Genomic DNA, 15,816 nt, shown 5'->3' with positions numbered 1-15,816 from the left:
CTCTTTTGATGGCCTGTTAAGCTTGTTTTAGTGTCACTGAGGTACGATATGAAACCAGTCCCTCTTAAACAATCAGATGCACTGTGTGCTTGTCTTCAACAAGAGATTCATTAGAAGACAAAAGGAGGGTTGATGAAGGAATCCAGAGCCTATGAGACTCACAATCATTTGAATGTTCAAGACGAAGAGAGAACAGATCTTTGAGTCTCACACTCGTGACGATCATCAAACCAAGAGCATCACACTAACAAATCCACAGTCTGCCTCGATTCGCAGGGAACGCATGTATACTTACAACTGCCAAGTGCAAAACACGAGTGTAAGCCACACTGCCCAACAGGTTCAGTCGTTCATGAGCTGTGTGTAGGCAGGTGTACTGTCATGTGTTTGTGAAGACAGACAGAGGTTCACTGATTAATCAGTGTGAGTCCCTAAACCAGCTGGAGTCTGATTGTGCTTCAGTGCCAATCACAGGTGCAGGACCGTCTGTGATGACCCAGCAGGGTTATTTCATTCACCCCGCCCTAAATATCCTGCTGTGAACACACACTGATTAAAGAAACACACAGTGACATTCCTCCAGAGCCAGGTTACAAGAACTGTCTAAACCAGCTCTCAGTGATTCTGTGATAATTTACCGCTCCTGTCTTTCCCTCAGAAAACATGTCAATGTCTCTTCATTCCCTGGAGAAACAATGAAGATGACTGCTGTCGTGTCTCTGTGAGCAGCACCCTACAGTCATGACTATCCAGGAGCTCTCAAGGTTAACTAATCAGGAAAAGAGCTGCATTACATTTAGATCTGTGGCATTATATTGAGATCGTGGCATGAAAGGTTGCAGTGATGAACACTGTAGTCGATCACAGACATGTTGTTGAGCGCATTAATCTCGTCATTGAAACTCAATTTCTGCACACTAACGAATGCTTTCATCATAATTAACAGTGCAAACATGATGTAACTAAGAGATTCGTTAAATAAAACGTGAGTTTTGGTGCGAGTCCAGAAATTAATCACTGATAAACTCTGTTTGATTGACAGCTCCAGCAACTGTAAAGGGAGCGTTCCTTATATATGTAATTTAATCACGGTTTAAATAACAGATTATTTTCCTCCTACTGAGAGAATCAAGGTGAAGTTGAGCGTTTAGTCACTGGTTTGCTTTACTGACACAGACAAAGATCATGTGACTGTACATGAACCATTAATATCAGAATGAACACAGTTACTGACATGTTGTTGCATTACTGTCGAGTTCATATCAGAAAAGTCTGATTGTGCCGAAATGCGATTGATTTACCAAAGAATCCACAGTGAAATGAACCGAACACAAATAAATAAAGCTCAACTGAGACATTCACATTGATGGAAATAAATAATCATATTTCTGCATTAGGATCCTTTGAAAGGTAATGTTATTTTAGTCCTGTATCGCTCTTCTCTCCTCCTCATCTCACTAACACACCAGTGGGCGGGGCTAACGCTGTGATGATGAAGTGGGCGTTGATTTCTTCTGTGTAGGCGGAGTTATGATGCACTATTACATCATAAAGAGGCACTTTCCACAATGAGTCGTTATCTGGGCTTGGTTCTTATACGATGACCTCTTATATATCAAGTTCATCACCCATTTAATAAATAATGATAAATACATAATAAAAGGTTGCTGTCATAAAAATCCCATTGGGTATGGTCTGATTCAGATTATTATCACTATAGTCTATATGGACTTTGAGATCAGCACATTATGGAGCTGACAGTGACACTGATTTGTAGTTGTTGAACACTTCTCATTACTGTAATTGAGAAACACAGGTGCATGTAATGATGTCTCCTCCTCCTCCACATCTGATGCCGTTTCACAGGAAAGTAAATTAAGATCTGCAATGTTGTAGTGACAGACTGTCCCAAACTGACCATTATCAGAACATGTGAAGGTTTCCTCGTGCCCTGTGCTGTGTGTGAATGAGTTCATCTTCAGCTCTGTTCAGAGATCAGCTGAGCGCCGGATCTGCTCCTTCAGTCTGACTGATAAACCTGATAATTCTGTTAGGAGGGGAAGTGAATCCGTCAATAGATCAATGAGGGATTCGTCATTATCTGCAGAGGATGATGATTGACAGCTGATCCACAGGTGTGTTTGCAGTGACGGTCACTGCTTCTGACTTCACCAACTAATAATTGGGGTTTGAATGTAAATACTTGTCATTTTCTAGTCTCTTGTGTTCTTTTGGACTGTGAATGAAGTGATTGTTAAAGTACTCACCTGAAACACAGCTCTTGTGTTCTGCTGATTAAACCTAATGTTCTCGTTACATGTTAATGCAGTGATCTTGTGTTTCTGTACCTACAGCAGGAATGAAAGCATGAGATCAGGGTTAGAAAGAATCATCTGTGATCAGTTTTGTGTTTTATGCCTCTCACTTTTTTTTTATCAAATATTTTGTTTTTTAAAACAAAAAAGACAGTGGTAGGTACATGGCCTTATTAAGGTCACTTGTCCCCCATAATAATAATAATAATCTTTATTATTATTATTATTCGCCGTGAATGTGAATTTAATGTGTCTGTATCTAGTTTTGTTCTCGTAGTAAACAAACGCCGAAAGTCCCGCCTCCTCTGACTAACCAATCCGGTCAGCTGGAGCGCCGGACGAGCAGCCTTCCGATTGGATAGTCGAGATGTCATTCACACAGCCGTAGCAACCGAGACAAACAGTGACGTGGAGGTCATCCGGGTTGATAAACGAACGCGATTGGCTGATGTCTCCCTCGCGCTTCGCGGAAGTAACGAAGGCGGAAGTAACAGCGCAGTGATGTTGGATGTGTTTACACGCACAGGATTTGAGAATAAGAGATATTTTCCCAACTATTCCCGTGTGAGCAGCTGTGTGTCGTGATTCTGCGCAGGAATGGAGGTGAGTCGAGGAAGATCAAACACTTAGAACGAATAAAGCTGCTGTAGAAGCTGATTTAAACCAACAATTATCATTAATGCATGCAAATGAGTCTCATTGTTGATCAAGTAGATGTGTTTATTTGTGTGAGGCTTTGCACAGAGAGAGTCTAAAGCATTAGTGATGATTTCCCAGAGAACTGAAGGCTGTTAATTACTCTGTTCATGAATACCATGGTATTTAAATGATGCCTCGAGCAGATACACCATGGTAATCCCTTAGTATGATACACGAACTTCATTATAGAGCAGTGTATGAGGATTTCAGCTTCTCTGGTCCTCTCTAGAGCGAAACAACAATCATAATGAACACACTGACTGTAAGATTGTCTTATTAATGTCTCACACCTGCAGCAGGACTCGAACCCCGAGTCTGTGACGTCACAGCAGGACTCGAACCCCGAGTCTGTGACGTCACAGCATGACGCGAACCCCGAGTCTGTGACGTCACAGCATGACGCGAACCCCGAGTCTGTGACGTCACCGGCAGGACAGGCAGGCAAATCCAAGGTGAGATCCTTCATTGAGTGACACTTCCTGTATTCATTGTGTTTGACTGAAAATGACACGTATATAATAACATTTCCCATCACTTATGTGCATTTTTAGTAGTTTAAAAGTTCATCTATGCAATAACCCACAAATCTTATTCCCAAATTGTTGTTAGATACTGACTTAACCGACTAAAAATGCAATAATAATCATATTTGAAACACTTCTCCAAAACAAACTGCACATTTAAGGTTGAAATGTTGATTTCTATTTTATCATATTGCTTAAAGTACGTGTTTGTATGTGAGTCATTGATAATAATGACAATAAAAATCCAGAGGAAAGTCTTATTGAAGGTTAATTATATATATATATACAGGAGACACATCATCTAAAGGTTGTCTTAATTGACTTAATTCTGTCATCAGTGATGTCTGTCCTCTGAGGGACACAGGGTGTTTCAGCTGTCGTTGTCCGTACAGTGAAAGTCAATGGGGTCCAAAAGCCTGAACCTTGTGCATCTGATCGGACTATAACAGCTAAACACGTCTCTCTGTGTTCCTGTGAAGGAAATCAAACTCAAGAAGCGTTTCATCATTTGGGGCTTGTTTTGTGCTCCTCTGTCTCTTCACAGTTGGACACACTGTCAAAAGAAGATCTGATAAAGTTTGCAAAGAAACAGATGGCGACAATGCAGAAGATGAAGTCGAGATGCACAGGTGAGGTTATGACAGTTGCTTCTTTATTGTAAAAACATGTACATTTGTAAAATATTAATATTGTGATCACTTTTTGTAAAAAACAGATTTAGAACAGGAGGTTGCGGTGTTGAAGCATCCTGCTCCCGACACATCAGACTCCTCCGTTATCCAGGTGAGTAACTCTGTACAGGTGCGTAGATCAGGTGAACCGCTCTGTTCTCTTTACTAACACTTGTATTTACACTGAGAGATTTTATCACAACGTTCTAATGAATCATGTGATGTTAAAAGAGCATCAAACTGGGGACTTGGCATGTGACTTTTAATTATAAACAAGCCTGAAATACACCATACACTTGAAATGTGTATCCTTACAACTGTCTAAGGCCTTTTAATAAATAGTTTTAAAGTAGATATTGTAATAGTCCATTAACTTGAGTTCATTAGCAATCGCTTGGGATTAATCTGTGCTTTTCATTGATTGAGAATCACTTTGAAGCAGTCTGAAGCACAAGCATGTAGAACGCACAACAGCGCCACCCTGTGACTTTGCAGCATGCAGCGCTCTTTCTGAAATATCCACCGCAAGCATTGTCTTGAGGAGGATAAAAAAAAATAAAAGCAAAAATGTGTCTCCAAATATACTTGGGCGGCCGTTAATATACCTTGGCAGCCTGCCCAAGTAAAGTCTCTGGTACCAGTGAAGTGTTTGGGTGTTTGGGTTCATTTGAACAGGAGCTGACGGAGCGAATGAACGCTGTGCTGCAGGAGAAGGCTGAGAGTCAACAGAGCCTCGCGTTACTGCGCAAACAACACGAGGACTTCAAGAGACAAGCACAGGTGACTTACATTAGTGATGCTTTTTTTAACCTTTCAGCTACAGCACATTTAATAAAGCATAAAATCTACTGTATGCAACTGACGTTAGTTAACATGTATTTTCAGGACACCGAGAGAAGATTAGCAGCTCTTCAGGAGGAACTAGACTTAAAAAATAGAGAGTGTACAGAGCTGCAGAAAAATACAGCCGAGCTCACTGCTCGCTTCAACACAGCCTGTTCTGAGTATGAGTCCAAGATATCTCAAACTCAAGAAGAGCTTGATGAAGCCAAGCACCAGTGGACGGCTGCGACCGAAGCGCTCAAGGAGTCTCACCAGATGAGCCTCACCGAATCCCAGCAGGAGAGCGAGAATCTGCAGAGGGAGATTGAAAGAATAAACAAGCAGTATGAAGACGACGTCCGATACTTGGAGGAGCAGCTGGAGCTGAACGCAGCGGACTTCGAGAGGGAGCGAGAGCGGCTGCTTCTGCTTCAGGACGAGCTTTCGGAGCAGCTGGCGCTGAAGGAGGGCTTCCTGCAGGACGTCCAGGAGGAAGAGGAGGACGCCAATAGAGCAGGGCCTCCGAAACTCTCGGCAGACATCCCGGCCTCGGACGACTCCGGCGACGAGGGCGGCGTGCTGAAATTGGCACTGGAGGATTTGCAGTCTCAAAACATGATGTTTCAAGAAGAGCTGGTGTTTCTTAGAAATGTGAAGGTGGAGCTGGAGTCGGAGCTGAAGCAGGTCCGAGAGGAGTTCGCTGTGGAGAAGGAAGAACTGGAGTTCAGAATTAATGAGCTTCAAATGAACAAAGACGGCGGCGAGAAGTCTGCGGACAGAAGCGGAGAGACGTGCAGCATCCAAACCTCACAAGAGTCTCCGAAGGAACTGGAAACTTGCTTTAGCTCAAGAGCTGAACGAGAGCAGACAGAAGAAGCTGTCGACAAGCTGCAAGACAGACGATCGCCTCTTCCTGAAGATGAGAGCATGATCACACGTGAGCAAGTGGATCTGCGAGACAGAACAGAGCACTTTATAACGCAATACAAAGCCATGAAGGAGCAAACCGTGGCCTCGGTTCAGGGTCTGCAGGAGAAACTCGAGAGCATCCTCCAGGAGCGGGACCGTTTGTTAGAGCACATCAGAAATACTGAGAACATGTCGGACCAAGAGATCAAGATGCCTTTTGAGGACCTGAGGAACAAAACAGAAGAACTCCTAGGGAATCTGCAACACAAGGAGGCTCTTGTGTTAGAGTTCGAGGAGTCGCTGAAGCTTGTGGAGCATGAGCACAAGGCAGAGAATCAGCTGCTGTCGGAGACCGTGGAAAAGGACGATCGAATAAAGACCCTCGAGGAGGAGATCTCTGCTCTTCAGTCCACACAAGAGGAGTGTCAAGACTCCATCAAACTCCTGCAGTCTGAGATTGTGTGCCTGTCAGAAGAGAGGAACGCCCTTCGGCGAGACATGGACGCTAGTCAGGAGCATCTGTCTGAAGTTCAGTGCCACATCGCTGAAATCCTCAGGCAGAGTTTCTCCGAGACCGAGGTTGATGGCACAGCTGATGTCTCGACCCTTATAAACCGTCTCTTGAATAAATCTCAGGAGGAGAAGGCACTCCTGACCCAGCAGTGTGCTGAAAGCGTCGAGCGGTGGACGGCGGATCTGGAGAGCGCGAGGCAGTCAACGGAGGAGCTGCAGGAGCGCATCGACGAGCTCCTCCGCGAGAAGCTCCTGCTGAAGGCCAGTCTGGATGATGTGGTGTTGGACACAGAGGGACTGCAGAAGGACCTGAGTGAAATGCAAGCCATGAATGAGAAGCTGAGGGCAGAAAACCAAAGCCTGCTTTCTCAAGTGGCTGATTTGAGCAGGAGTTCACAGGAAAAAGAGCCGGCGGATGAAACGGACGCACAAGTTCACGAGGCCAACGGGCTCCAACAGGTTCTTGCTGACAAAGACTCTCTAATATCTCAGCTCCAAGAAGAAGTTGGCCACCTACAGGTATTGTGTGATTTAATGCAGGCTTGTTTGTGAACAAGATCTTATCTCTAAGCAGATCATGCAATGTATGTTTCCGGGTTTGGCACGTGGAAGTAGAGAATAGCAGATAGATGTCCACGAGACTCACGCATGTCGTTTTTGTGTTCCCTTTTACTCCAAAAGAAAAGAAAAAAAAGACTCTTGTGTTTCCTCGACTTATAATAACAGAAAAACCCTGACCGCAGTCATTTAATGCCTGGTAACATTCATTTAGAGGAGGGACTGGAGTCGTAACTACAGACCAGAGGAGAGGAGGCTTGATGGAGGACCAGCCTAGCAACCACATTAGAACTGCATGAAAAAAAATCGGGATTGCGAGTTATAATCTCTGAATTGCGTGAAATAAAGTTGGAATTAAGTGAGTTATAAAGTCAAAATTGTGTGAAATAATGTTCGAATTTTTAATTGCGAGTTATAAAGTCGGAATTGCGAGAAATAAAGTTGGAGTTGTAAGAAATAATGTTAAATTGCAAGTTCTAATCTCAGTTGCGTGAAAAAAGTTGGAATTGTGAGTTATAAAGTCTGAATTTTGTGAAATGTTGGAATTGGAAGTTATCATCTTTGAATTGCGAGTTAAAATGTCGGATTTGCGTGAAATAAAGTCGGAATTGTTTGAAATAAAGTCGGAATTGTTTGAAATCAAGTCGGAATTGTTTGAAATCAAGTCGGAATTGTTTGAAATCAAGTCGGAATTGTTTGAAATCAAGTCGGAATCACGGGAAATGTAATTGTGTGAAATCTGAATTGCGAGTTATAAAATTATGAAATTACGGAATTACAAGAAATAATGTTGAAATTGCAAGTTATAATCTCATTTGCGAAAAAATAAAGTCAGAATTACGAGTTATAAAGTCAGAGTTGTGAGATACTGTTGGAATTATGAGTTATAAAGTCGGAAGTAATTTGAAATAAAGTAGGAATTGCTTAATCTGAATTGCAAGTTATAAAGTTGTAATTGCGAGAAATAAAGTTGTAATTGTAAGAAATAATGTTAAATTGCAAGTTCTAATCTCTGAATTGCGTGAAGAAAGTTGGGATTGTGAGTTATAAAGTCTGAATTTTGTGAAATGTTGCAATTGGAAGTTATCTTTGAATTGCGAGTTAAAATGTCAGATTTGCGTGAAATCAAGTCGGAATTGTTTGAAATCAAGTCGGAATTGTTTGAAATAAAGTCGGAATTGTTTGAAATAAAGTCGGAATTGTTTCAAATAAAGTCGGAATTGTTTGAAATAAAGTCGGAATTGTTTCAAATAAAGTCGGAATTGTTTGAAATAAAGTCGGAATTGTTTGAAATAAAGTCGGAATTGCGGGAAATAATGTAGGAATTGTGTGAAATCTGAATTGCGAGTTATAAAATTATGAAATTACGGAATTACAAGAAATAATGTTGAAATTGCAAGTTATAATCTCATTTGCAAAAAATAAAGTCAGAATTGCGAGTTATAAAGTCGGAAGTAATTTGAAGTAAAGTAGGAATTGCTTAATCTGAATTGCAAGTTAGAAAGTTGGAATTGTAAACTATAAAGTCAAAATTGCAAGTTATAATCTCTGAATTGCAAGAAATATAGTCAAAATTGTGAGATATAAAGTTGCAGTTATCTTTATTTTTTTTCTTCGGTTGAAACAAGTTTCCATAAAAATGCATAACTCTATTTTTTTTTTTATTATTGTACAGAATTACTCTTTAAATTGTAACAGTGACATCTTACGTTTTTTTCCTTCGCTTGTCCATTTTCAGATGTGCAAAGAGTCATCGGTGTCTGATGAAAATGACAAAATGAAAGGGTTATCTCATGAAATAGGTAAGTTTGTTCATGTCAGACTCTATAATTTCATGAGTCTACATGCCTGAACGTTTCCTTTTACGTTCTGGATGATTCTTGTGTTGTGTAGAAATGCTGAAGAAAGAGAGCAAAGACAAGGATGAACGCATGAACAAGATCAAAGCTGTTGCTGTGAAGGCTAAGAAGGAGCTGGACAGCAGCAAGAAAGAGGTTTGAGGCGTCGTTTCATTCGTCGAGTGTCTGTTAGCTCTTGTTCTGTTTGTTCAGTCGTGTGTGTCGCACTAGGCCGTCGCTCTGAGAGAGGAAGTGGAGCAGCTGAAGGCTGAACGAGACCGGCTCTCCAGATCCATGAAGGACATTATCCACGGAGCAGAGGACTACAAGGTTTAGAGTTCATCCCTCCACCTACAGTTTCAGATGAGATCTGCTAGTGTATGAACAGAGCACTTTTAAATCATGTATTTGTAGAATTTGATGGTGGATTATGACAAGCAGACGGAGCTGCTGGATCAGGAGAGAGAGAAGCTGGAGCAGGCCAACAAACACAATGAAGATTTAACCAGACGTCTCCAAAATGCAGTTCAGCAGGTATCTCAATAACACTCATCCATCCATAATGTGACCGCAGGTGTGATTTATGGACGGGGAGATTTAGTGTTACAAATGAAGACAGAAGGTGTGTGAAATGTTAGTTCATGTGATTCTCTACACATGTGGTTCCTCTACTTCATACATCACTAAACATCACCAAAACACTGTACGTGACTGAAAGACATTGAACAAAAATGTAAAGCTAGCTCTAAGAAAAGCATGCAGCACGTGACTGATTCATTTGTGTCTAATACATGACATTCACACGTTTAACCCTTGTGCGGTCTTCGTTTGGGAAGTACACTCAGTGTTTTTTTTTTTGTTTGTTTGTTTTTTTTAACTAATGTAATTTTACTCTGTTTAATAATGTTTTTACTCCACATTTGTGCAGTTTTTGGAGGATTTATCATATTTTTTATATTTATATAAATAAATTTAATAAATATTTTGTTGAGTAGGTTTTTATACAAAAACAGCTTTTTATGTAAAATTCACTTTATAAAAGACCCACATTAACTTTCATGGGGATCACATGGATAATTTGACATGGTTTAGTGTGAGATTTTTGCCCATCTTTTGGAAAATGCAATTTTAAAAGTAAAAAATGATCACTTTATCCAGTAGATGGCAGCAGAGCTCCACTATTTGCTATTTGACTGACTGAAAGACTCTTTTCACAAGTATTTTCTGTTTGATTCATATCTAAATATTATGAAATCACAATTATAACAAAAAAGCTACTTTTTGTCAAAGTTTAGTATTTTTTGTAATAATTTTTTTCAATATTGTTACATTATGAGACCCCACTTAGAAAATGGACAAAATTCATCCTCAAAATCAACATTTTTGAAAAACTTATTTTTTTTTTCAGTACAAAACAAAATCCTAAACTTTGACAAAAAGTAATTTTTATTGTCATAATTGTGATTTCATAATATTTAGATATTTCTCAAGTATTTTTCAGTTGGATTCATATCTCCTTTTCTTTTTAAATTATTATTATTGTTTGTAGATCTAGAAAGTGTTAACCACTGTAAAAAGTTTCATGTCATTTGAACACAGGGAACTTTTTTTTTTTTTTTTTTAATTTTAGAAAACCAAAGACCCTATAAGGGTTAAGAGTAACTATAATTAATAGACATGCTGGGATGAGTCACATCAGTAAGACTGGTTGTTTTGTGTGTCTCTCTCTCAGCATGAGCTGCTGTCCTCAGAACGAGAGGATCTCATGGCTCGTATCGAGACGCTGCAGAGTAACGTCACGCAGCTGGAGTCACAGATACTGGAGATGCAGAAGCAGAAATGTGGACTGGAGCGAGACCTGGAGGCAGAAAGGCTCTTAAGAGAGCAGAAGACTAAGGTACAGCTGAACATCTCTGTCCTGTCACAGCCTTACTGATGCATCCCTGGCAGCAGAATCCACTTTATACATGAGTGCTGGAATCGTAACAGCGTTCCTTGAATGTTTTCTGTTCTTTTCCATTGAAGTTTTAAAGATGTGTGTTTCTCCAGGACCATCAGTCTGCAGTCAAGGAGGTGGAGGAGCTTCAAGCTCAGCTCAGCAGACACAAACATCAGCTCCAGGAAACGGCTCAGGAGCTCGAGCAGCTGAGAAAGGCACGTTCACAAACTGCTCGGGTCCTATTGTGGCAATCATGCCCAGATAGATTAGTCATGTGTCAGTGTTGTAACGAGTGCTCTCCTCCCGCTGTAGGGCGCTCAGCAGAGCTCACTGATGGACATGGAGATGGCAGACTACGAAAAGCTGGTGAAAGAACTCAATCACAAGCTCTCAGAGAGAGACAGACAGATGCAGGAGCACGAGACGCACATACAGACACAGAAAGAGCGAGAGCAGCGTCTGAACGAGGAGATTGGTACTATTGAAAGTTTCCTGTGTTGATTTTCAGCCGGTGCGGCTGATGTTGTAATCGTGGTGAAAGAGCCTGAGGCTCACAGGATCAAACACTGATGAGTCTCATTATGTGCTGATTCCCTCAGAGTCTCTGAAGATATCGCTGGATCAGACGGAGGAGAAAGCCTCCAGGATGAAACAACTGCTGGTCAAAACCAAAAAAGATCTGGGAGACGCAAAACAAAAAGTGAGTCTCATGAATTCAGTGTCTGCAGCCGTGCTCTGAATATAAGTTATGAAAAATTAGACTTTAAATAGACATTAATATCGCGTCAACTTTCGTATATTACATGTGGAGTCGCCATAGGGAAAACTGTCATATTTCAGATGGTAGATAATGCATTAAAAGCTCGCTCAGGTACTGGGGAGCTAAACCATTTAGTGCTTTGTATAGATTTTAAAATCTATACAATGTTTAACAGGAAGCCAATGCAGTGATGACAGAACTGGGCTAATGTGGTCATACTTCCTAGTTCTAGTAAGAACTCTAGCTGCTGCATTTTGTACGAGCTGTAGTTTATTTATCAAGCGGGAGGAACAACCACCCAGTAGAGTGTAACAGTAATCTAGCCTTGAGGTCATGAACACATGAACTAACTGTTCTGCATTCTTCATTGAGAGCATATGTCGTAGTTTAGATATATTTTTAAGATGGAAGAATGCAGTTTTACAGATGCTAGTAACATGGCCTTCAAATGAAAGATTGGTATCAAAGAGCACACCCAGGTTCCTAACTGACGACGAAGACTTAACAGAGCAGCCTAAAGTCGGGGCGTGAAGAAATATAGAGCTGAGTATCATCAGCGTAACCGTGAAAACTAACGCCATGCATCCTAATGATATCTCCCAAGGGCAGCATGTACAGAGTGAAAAGCAACGGTCCTAATACTGAGCCTTGCGGTACTCCATATTTAACTTGTGATTGATATGACATCTCTTCGTTTACTACTACAAACTGATAACAGTCAGATAAGTATGATTTGAACCATGCCAATGCAATTCCACTAATGCCAACATAATTTTTGAGTCTGTTTAGAAGAATATTGTGATCGATAGTGTCAAAAGCAGCACTAAGATCCAGTAACACTAATAGAGAGATACAACCACGATCTGATGATAAGAGCAAATCATTAGTAACTCTAATGAGAGCAGTCTCAGTACTATGGTATGATCGACAGATAGACGGATACAGTAGAACCTCATGAGAAGTTGATGTAGTGGTGTTGTTCGTGGCCGTCTGATGTGTTGTGAATCTCCCCATAGGAAGCAGCGCAGATGATCAGTCAGGCGTCTCTGAGAGGAGAGCTGGAGGCCCATCAGCAGCAGCTGGAGGAATATAAGGTAAGATGGATACACACACACACACACTGATAACTCACAAACCTCAGCTGACTGAAGTAACGTGTGACCTGTGTGTGTGTCAGATCCAGTGCAGTGAGCTGACGGCGGAGCGGCACCGGCTGCAGGAGCAGCTGAGGCTGATGGGAGAACAGCACCAGCGCACGTCCAGCTCACAGCAGCTCAGTCTGAAGGCGCTGCAGGACGAGTGCTCTGCCACCAAGGTGCTCCAGATCTCATGTGTTCTGTTACTCATCTCTCATTTAAACACTGTCAGGTGATTCAGTGTCGTTCTGCTCATTCCAGCAGACAGACTGAAGCTCTGACAGTTGGATGTTTTTCATGGATTTTCCATTGCAGTCGTCGTCTTCTAGTCTGCACACTTGCTAATGTCTTCATCTAAACACCATTATAGCTCGGCCGTCGGCCCAGCGGCTCCTGATGAATCTCATGCAGCAGAGCGAGAGGAAATGTGTCTGTGTTTCCTGCTCAGGGGACTCGATCACATGATCTTATTCATTAGAGATGTTCGTCTGAGCTTCTGTATATTTAGACACGTTTGCCTGCACCTGCTCTCATGTGTTATTATTTCTCACACGGTCTCTTGCGTGACTGTCTGCAGGCTGATCTTGCGGCGACGGTGTCCGAGTTTGAGAGTTATAAGGTTCGAGTCCACAATGTCCTGAAGCAGCAGAAACACAAGAGCTCCGCCCACAGCGATGGAGACGCCTTCAAACAGGAGAGGTGTGCAATTCGGTTTACATCTACAGATGATTATCATGTGTTTTCATTTTACTCTCAAAATCTGATTCATCAGTGTGTCACTGTACAGAATCACATGACTGTATCATTCACACCACAACATACTGTTTAATCTTGCTGTAGTTTCAGCAGCGGACTAGAAATTATCTTTGCCCAAAATCATTTTATTTTCATTATAATTTGCATTGTTGCTGCACTCTCAGTCTGAATGCTGTTTTAGTTTCAGTTTCTTCCTGACTGTGGTGTGTGTGTTCAGAGAGCAGATGGAGTGTGTGCTGGAGCAGCTGCGCAGCCGCCTGCAGGAGACGCAGCAGAGCCTTCAGTCCAGCACAGCAGAGCTGCAGCAGCTGCAGACGGAGCACGACACGCTGCTGGAGCGACACAACAAGATCCTGCAGGAGAGCGTCAGCAAAGAGGCCGAGCTCAGAGAGAGGTGTGTGTGTGTGTGTGTGTGTGAGTGTGTGAGTCTGCTCTGTGACTCTGTGTCACTCTGTGTTCATCTCTCTCTCAGGCTGCTGTCGCTGCAGTCGGAGAACGTGTCTCTGAAGTCTGAACACGGCCAGTGCGCGGCTCACCTGAGCGATCAGACGGAGGCTCTGCGCGGCAGCTTCCGCGAGCAGATGCGCCACCTACAGGACGAGCACTGCAGGACGGTGGAAACGCTGCAGCAGCAGGTCAGCCGGCTGGAGACGCAGATGTTCCAGCTGCAGAAGGAGCCCGTCAGCGCCGGTAAGAGACGCTCACCTGAGGATCAGATCACACCTGCGGCTGCAGCGGGTCTTCAGCCGTCTCTCTGTCTGCGCAGGCGCGGCGCTGCTGCATCAGGGCAGGAAGAGTCAGGCGGACAGGAAGCCAGCGGACGCTCCTCCGGTGGACCTGCAGGGCGCTCGAGAGGAGGGCGAGGGCATGGAGACCACTGAGACGGAGTCGCTGTCCTCCACCGGGACCCCGCTGCCCTCTCTGGAGCAGCTGCTGACCTCTGCTGACCTCAAACACGGTACCGCCCTCACCCCGCTCACAGACATCAGTGTGCTGCAGACAGAGGAGTGCATATGTGTGATTGTTGAGTGTCATATAGATACACCAGGCTTTAATAAATCACACAGTCTGATGAAGTGAAACTGGTTTATGAGATCATGTTCATCATTTAGAGCCTCAAACATTATACTGTAGGTTTTATAGGGTTGTGTGTGTGTGTGTGTGTGTGTAGAGCCTGCTGTCTGGCAGATGGAGCCCAGTAAAGAGGAGCTGGCTGTGAAGCTGAGCAGTGCCGCCCGCAGCGTGGAGCACCTGAGCGGCCTTCTGCACGAGACCGAGGCCACCAACGCCGTCCTGACCGAGCAGATCACTGTGAGACACACACACACACACACACACACACACACACACACACACACACACACACACACACACACACACACACACACACACACAGCTGGTGATGGTGCGGGTCCGCTCCCGTCCGTCTGTCTGAACTCTGTGACTCTCTGCAGCTCCTGAAGAGTGAGGTGCGTCGACTGGAGCGTAATCACGAGCGCGAGAAATCTGTGGCCAACCTGGAGTACCTGAAGAACGTGCTGCTGCAGTTCATCTTCCTGCGCTCCGGCAGCGAACGTCAGGCGCTGCTGCCCGTCATCCACACCATGCTGCAGCTGAGCCCGGAGGAGAAGAGCCGGCTCGCCGCCATCGCTCAAGGTGCGTGTTCCCGTCTCAGATCCTGAAGGGTTACTGATGTCTCTGATCTGCTCATGTGAAGCAGGTCTGAGTGCGTTCACATGCATGTTCTCACCCGGTTACTCTTCATGATGGAAACGCCTTAGCCTTAAGCTGAGTTCAGAGGTCATGGGGTTCAGATGAAGAGTCATGTGACAGTGTTCTTCAGTGTAATGGTGTGTGTCTGCAGGTGAGGAGCAGTCGGCTGCGCCGCGAGGATCGGGCTGGACGTCGTATCTTCACAGCTGGTCAGGGATCAGATGAAGGGTCACGTGACCACACACATCCTGGAGCCGTCCATGCAGCTGAAGGACATCTGGACACTGTCAGTCCGTCACACGTCACAACACACCATCGCTATATTTATGCGCCTTATTTTTCTACTGTATGACTGTCAGTCCTGATGGGGTTTGTTTGGGTTATTGGCTGAAGGTTATTGGTTGGTCATATTTATTGTGTTTTAACATAAATGATACATTATCATTTTTCCACAAATTGTAAATCTCGTATCATAAGAGATTTGAAGTACTGTGAGGTTCATTGAATGAAGGTGTGTAAATCTATCAGAGAATATAGTCAAAGAATTAAACTACTTTAAGAGCTTATTCTGTTTATTCTTTAATGTTTCTTGGAAATGAAGCTGATCAGTTTGTTCCTTTAACTCCTCCCAGTTTATTCGTCTCTCAAATCAAATCACAGGAT

At 43.1% G+C, this 15,816-nt stretch overlaps 1 protein-coding gene across 3 annotated transcripts; it reads left to right on the top strand.

The window, feature by feature from the left end:
• Positions 1 to 2,622: 2,622 nt before the first annotated feature.
• LOC137035601 (GRIP and coiled-coil domain-containing protein 2) lies at positions 2,623 to 15,726 on the top strand. Of its 3 annotated transcripts, none has more exons than XM_067409055.1 (23): positions 2,623 to 2,918; positions 3,344 to 3,466; positions 4,083 to 4,167; positions 4,254 to 4,321; positions 4,885 to 4,989; positions 5,095 to 6,972; positions 8,750 to 8,813; positions 8,905 to 9,005; positions 9,081 to 9,179; positions 9,264 to 9,383; positions 10,582 to 10,746; positions 10,899 to 11,003; positions 11,101 to 11,263; positions 11,388 to 11,488; positions 12,565 to 12,642; positions 12,726 to 12,863; positions 13,262 to 13,383; positions 13,658 to 13,834; positions 13,913 to 14,130; positions 14,207 to 14,398; positions 14,612 to 14,751; positions 14,895 to 15,096; positions 15,305 to 15,726. In XM_067409055.1, exons 1-23 carry the CDS (start codon positions 2,913 to 2,915, stop codon positions 15,376 to 15,378), a joined length of 4,524 nt encoding a protein of 1,507 aa, XP_067265156.1. In that variant the 5' UTR covers positions 2,623 to 2,912; the 3' UTR covers positions 15,379 to 15,726. The 3 variants fall into 3 exon arrangements, with proteins under 3 accessions (XP_067265156.1, XP_067265155.1, XP_067265154.1); XM_067409054.1 differs by having other exon boundaries at positions 3,314 to 3,466; XM_067409053.1 differs by having other exon boundaries at positions 3,311 to 3,466.
• Positions 15,727 to 15,816: the final 90 nt, after the last annotated feature.

Source organism: Chanodichthys erythropterus, chromosome 14 (genome assembly GCF_024489055.1).
Source record: "Chanodichthys erythropterus isolate Z2021 chromosome 14, ASM2448905v1, whole genome shotgun sequence".
Classification (NCBI taxonomy): domain Eukaryota; kingdom Metazoa; phylum Chordata; class Actinopteri; order Cypriniformes; family Xenocyprididae; genus Chanodichthys; species Chanodichthys erythropterus.
The sequence above is the reverse complement of the archived record's forward strand: the minus strand, read 5'-3'. Positions and strand labels throughout refer to the sequence as shown.